Source organism: Lipotes vexillifer, unplaced genomic scaffold, assembly GCF_000442215.2.
Source record: "Lipotes vexillifer unplaced genomic scaffold, Lipotes_vexillifer_v1.1 scaffold1074, whole genome shotgun sequence".
NCBI lineage: Eukaryota > Metazoa > Chordata > Mammalia > Artiodactyla > Lipotidae > Lipotes > Lipotes vexillifer.
Window position 1 is genome coordinate 213,570 of NW_006775781.1, and position 5,400 is coordinate 218,969.

At 48.3% G+C, this 5,400-nt stretch overlaps 1 protein-coding gene across 1 annotated transcript in view; it reads left to right on the top strand.

Annotated features, from left to right (window-relative positions):
• The first annotated feature begins 1,894 nt into the window (after positions 1–1,894).
• MLANA (melan-A) overlaps positions 1,895–5,400 on the top strand; it is a 9,953-nt gene continuing 6,447 nt past the window's right edge. The window contains exons 1-2 of the mRNA XM_007450213.1: positions 1,895–1,971; positions 4,726–4,822. Coding sequence (XP_007450275.1) covers positions 1,895–1,971; positions 4,726–4,822 — 174 coding nt within the window. The remainder of the gene's footprint in view (positions 1,972–4,725; positions 4,823–5,400) is intronic.

The following is a 5,400-nucleotide window of genomic DNA, read 5'->3' on the forward strand; positions in this document are numbered from 1 at the left end:
CACGGGCCTCCCACTGCCATGGCCTCTCCCGTTGCAGAGCACAGGCTCCAGATGCACGGGCCCAGCCGCTCCGTGGCATGTAGGATCCTCCCGGACCAAGGCAGGAACCCACGTCCCCTGCACCGGCAGGCGGACTCTCAACCACTGCGCCACCAGGGAAGCCCCCCAGTTATATTTGAATTTCAGATAAATAACAAATAATTTTATTTTTTTTAGTAAAACTACATCCCATGCAATAAGTGGGACATATTTACACTAAAAAATATTGCCCGGACACAGTTATACTAAAAAATTATTCATTGTTTATCTGAAATTCAAATGTAACTAGGAATCCTATATTTTATCTGGCAACCCTACAGAGAAGGGATTGGCATTTAAAATTAATGGCTTCCCTAAGATGAAACCTTGGGACTGGGGAAAACAGAGGCCACAGTGAACTGTGACTTTTTGAGGAGAGGAATGAAATCGGTTTCTTTCACGCCAATTAAGCAATCACAAATGACTCCATCAGAAATCCAAACTCGTGACTAACATGGGACCAAGAAAAAAAAATTAAAAATATTAAGAGCCAGAGAAGCAATCTTCACACACAGGGCCAGCCAGCAGACGGAGTGGATCCCATCCAGGCAGGTAAGAGCATTGCCATCTCACCCATTCTTTCAGAACAGAACAGGGTTGGGAGATTCTGGTGTGACCCTCCAGCCTCCATGACTCCTGGCTGTGGGCAGAATTCCTTCTCAACATTTATAATTCTCCGACTTCTGAAGGTTCACGGAGTCTCCTCCTAGGTCCTCCCTCTAGGCTGCCAGGAAGCAAAGCAGAGAAGCAGGAGAAGCAGTTGTTCAGGCTGCAGCTGGCTCATGAGCAGCTGTGTCTGCTCCCTTGAAGAACCAATTTTCTTGGCTCAGGTGGGATGAGGTGCATTTGATGAGCCCACGCTGTTTGCCAAGGCTCAGAGCTGGAAGTATATAGATTTACAAAAACAACTTAATGCAAAATTAATTAAGTTTTGTGTCTATCATTCTGAGCACAGAGTTCACCCCTACATTATTCACCTGAGATGATCAGTGAGTTCAAGTGTGATTTCTTCTTTACAACTGGGAAGGGAAAATTACACATGAAATGCCCCAAGGAATGGGTTCGTGGGGTAAACTCTCTGCTCCTCGCTCCCACTTCTCTTCAGCTGTTTTAAACAGGCTCATTAATACAACTCTATGGGGACCAGACCTTTGGGATTCATGAGAACAATGAGAGGAAAGATAAAAGCACACTAGCAAGGAGAGAAGAGAAACCATTGTTGATTTTTAGCAAGCACACTCTAATCATGACCACTGAAGTTCATGAGCTTTTTTTCTATTTGTTTGTATCATAGTTTAAAGTTTTGTATTTTGGGGCAGTTTCATTTTTTGGAAAATGGGCTTGGAGGATGCTGTGCTAGGCCACACACACATTATGTCATCATAGCCTTCTATTTGTCCAATGATCAATATAAAATAATACCTTTGGAGAGAAATAACTCCTCTTATTAACCACAGTCTTGGACCAGGGAAAGTAAGGAATGAATAAAAATGCTTCTTGTTTGTTTCTCTATAAGTTTATGGTATAGAGTCAAATTAAAGGTCACATTTTTCCCCCCAAATTATAACTCAGTTTGAAAGTTTTTTCCTTTTTTTTATGGTTCCTTCTTTGAACCTGAGCAATTTCCACTTGATATTAGTGAAAGAAGGAGGTGCAAATCCTCTCACAGGGAGAAACCAGAGGGTTCGGCTGTCATTCCTGGTCACCTAGCGAGAATGTCTTTGTGGGTGTTTATGAGATGTAAGAACATGCTGGATGCGTAAAATGACACCTGTGTGCCCCTGCTGTTAGGTGACCCGAGGCCTGACCCCACAAGATGCCAAGAAAAGAGGCTCACTACATCTATGGTTCCCCCAAGAAGGGGCACGGCCACTCCTACATCACAGCTGAAGAGTAAGTTCAAAACCAGACACAGCGGGGTTTCCAGTTTGCCTTTTGCTTACACAGCCTGCTGGCTTCCCCCAGCACATGCCTGTCTGTAAAACTCTCTAGTGTCTATTTCTCCAGAAAGTAAAGACCTTGGCAATGAGGTGAGGAGACCCTGTGGTCCTACAAGGGGCCTCAAGCTTCTCTGAGGCCAAGGAGGCAAGGAGGTAGGAAAGGTAAAAAGCTGGATCTTGCCATTTTTGTCTGCATTCTTGGCTGTGAGGCATTCATTGTAGGTTCTCAGGCTGAAAAACATGTCTGGGAGCAAGATGCCTCTTTCCTCAAACCTTGCCTGTCTACTCCACTCAGGCTCCCGGATGTGGTTTGCAGACAGAACAAAGGCAAGTTGCCAAAGGGCAAGTGAGGTTGAAGCGTAGATATGTGTGACTCCACCTGCTGACTGACTCCAAGGTGAAGAGGGTCATCACTTTGCATCAATACTTTATCCTAAAGAAAGGTGTTTCGTATTATGAATTAATTTAAAATAAGTATTTACATGATTAGACATTTCTAAGTGCTAAGCATTGTATACCAGCCCAAGATGCTATTCTTGCCTTTGAAAAAATCTTACAACCTAGTGGGAGAGTTAGGCATGGGAGTAATTTCGGCAAGTGTGCGTGCTGTGATGGGAACACAGGCTGTAGGACACACTCTGCATGGATGAGAGTGGGCAAGGTTGGGGGGATAGTGGCAGGGCCCCCCCCAACCCCGAGTGGAGACTCCAACAGGACAAACGAGGAACCTGGGTTTTATGTGGACCATCTCTTAAGTGGTCTGCTCAGAACTTTCTGCAAACCTGCTCTCTCGGGAAAGAACTGTTGAACAGCTTTACCAGAATGACCTAGCAGGGGCAAGAGACATGAAGAACCCATCAAAGGCACCAAGGAGGAGTTCAGGCTGGAGCATTTCCTCAGAAGACCCTAGTGGGATTCTCTAACATCGCTGCATGGTCAACTGGGAGTTGAGGTGGGGAGATCTTCCGAAAAAATGTCCCAAGAGCAAAAATATACTCTTGCACGTGGTATTAGGTAGGATATCTTTCAGCTCTTGTATGATGACTCCACAAACTCTGTGAAACCACCGTCAAGAGAGGTTTTCAGTCGAGGGGGCATAAGCCGTCTATAGAGCTTGTGAAAATGCAGCTTCCTAGGCACTGCTACCCAAGAGGCTGACTCAGTAGGTCTGGGGGTGGCGGGCCCAGGATCTGCACTTTATTTTATTTTATTTTTTGTGGTACGCGGGCCTCTCACCACTGCGGGCCCTTCCCGCCGCGGAGCACAGGCTCCGGACGCACAGGCCCAGCGGCCAAGGCCCATGGGCCCAGCCGCTCCGCGGCACGCGGGATCTTCCCGGACCGGGGCACGAACCCACGCCCCCTGCATCAGCAGGCAGACTCCCAACCACTGCGTCACCAGGGAAGCCCCAGGATCTGCACTTTAACATGCATCTCAGGCAACTCCACTGCAGAAGGTATCTGGGTGACATCTGAGGAGCCCTGCCTGGCTGGGCAGTGGGTTCTTGTGGTGTGTCTGGCACATCCCAGTGTTCTCGGCTCTCACTAGGCTTGTGTGAGTGCAATGTAACTGTGCATGAAGAGCTGGAACAGAAGGCTTCCCTGGTGGTGCAGTGGTTAAGAGTCCGCCTGCCAGTGCAGGGGACATGGGTTCGAGCCCTGGTCTGGGAAGATCCCACATGCCGCAGAGCAACTAAGCCCATGCGCCACAACTTCTGAGCCTGCGCTCTAGAGTCCACGAGCCACAACTACTGAAGCCCGCGTGCCTAGAGCCCGTGCTCCGCAACGAGAAGCCACCGCAGTGAGAAGCCCGTGCACCAAAATGAAGACCTGACGCAGCCAAAAATAAATAAATTGAAAAAAAGAATAAAAGAACTGGAACAGAGCTCTATGTGTGTCAAGATGTCCAAGGGGGTGACCACAGACCTGGGGTCTGGAATTAGAGCACAGGCATGCTGGGAGTTGAATCAGCTGCCTCCAGTCACGAGAGCCCACTGAATATCCCCGTGACAGCTTCATTTCAGGAAAGGGCGATGCAGCAGGAAGTGCACTGGCTGAGTATCTCGGGCCAGTCGCTGGGAATGCTGGTTCTGCGGCTCTCTGGTTGTACAACCTTGGGCATTTTACCAGCCTAAAATCTTGAGGATGTCAGATGTGAAATGAACATCCTACCCACCCCAGTGGATTGTTGCGGGCCTATAGTGGGGTGCTTGCCCCAGTGCTTGGCGGGGCTGTTGTGAGAATTTGATAATCTAATGCATGTAGAATGGTTATCATGGTGCCCAGCTTACAGCAGACATTAAGTCAATGTTCCTTTCCACTTCTTTTTTGTGGACTGATAGTTGGGGAGAATGTTTTAAACTAGCCCTAATGAAAAGAAAAGATAAATATGTTGTCTCAATAAATATGTTGTCCACATAAGGGTCAGTTGCTACTGCACCTGTTGCACCTGGAACTTGGGTGCTGGGGCCCAGGCCAGTTAGCACTGCTGCTGTGGGCACACACCTGAGAGGCTTCCAGAGATGGTCCCGTCCCTGGGTACGAGTGCTGGAGGCCTGGTGGGTGCTTGGTGTGGTGTGGGGTGGGACACTCCTTGGGGACTACTCTGACTGCAAAGCCCCTGTGAAGAGAACACATTGATGCACATTTCATTATAATTTGGAACAAGGTTTCTGTACCAAGATGTATTTGTCTATCTCTCGGGCCAGGGCTGCAGGGATTGGCATCCTGACAGTGATCCTGGGAATTTTACTGCTCATCAGCTGCTGGTACTGTAGAAGACGAAGTGGATACAGAAGCTTGAAGGTGGTAAAGTCCCCACTGCTGGGTCCCTCCAGATCAAGGACCTCCTTTCTCCTTCTTTCTCTGAATCTCTGGGGAGTGGCGGGACATTCTCATGATCACCTCTAGCTCTGATTCCCAGTTCCAATGAGTCTTTCTCTACATTGTACTTCTTGTAACTCTTCCTTTGCCTCTGCCCACGTGTGAACACCAATCAGGAACTTGCTCCATCTTTTTGGTTCCACTCACAGGAAACCCAAGTGCCTATCTGTGTGTGTAGCTGAGCACAAATGGTTTGTGGGGCACAGGAGAAGGGTTCGTGGTTCTCTTGCACAGTGAACAGCAGCATTTGAGACACTCCAGATCTTACCAATCCTTCTGGGGATTCCCACTGGCTCTGTTACTCCACTTAGAGGCCCGCTCCTCTCACCTTGCCTCTTCACCCCTTTCCTCCCAGGTTGCCTGGGAATTCCAAGTTCTTCTAACTCTGTTAGCAAGCAACCCATCACACCCAGGACCCGTCCAGCCATCAGTGCAGTGAGGAAACCATCCACCCCTCAGCAGCACAAAAGACCACCAGGTTTTTTTTTTTTTTTTTTTTT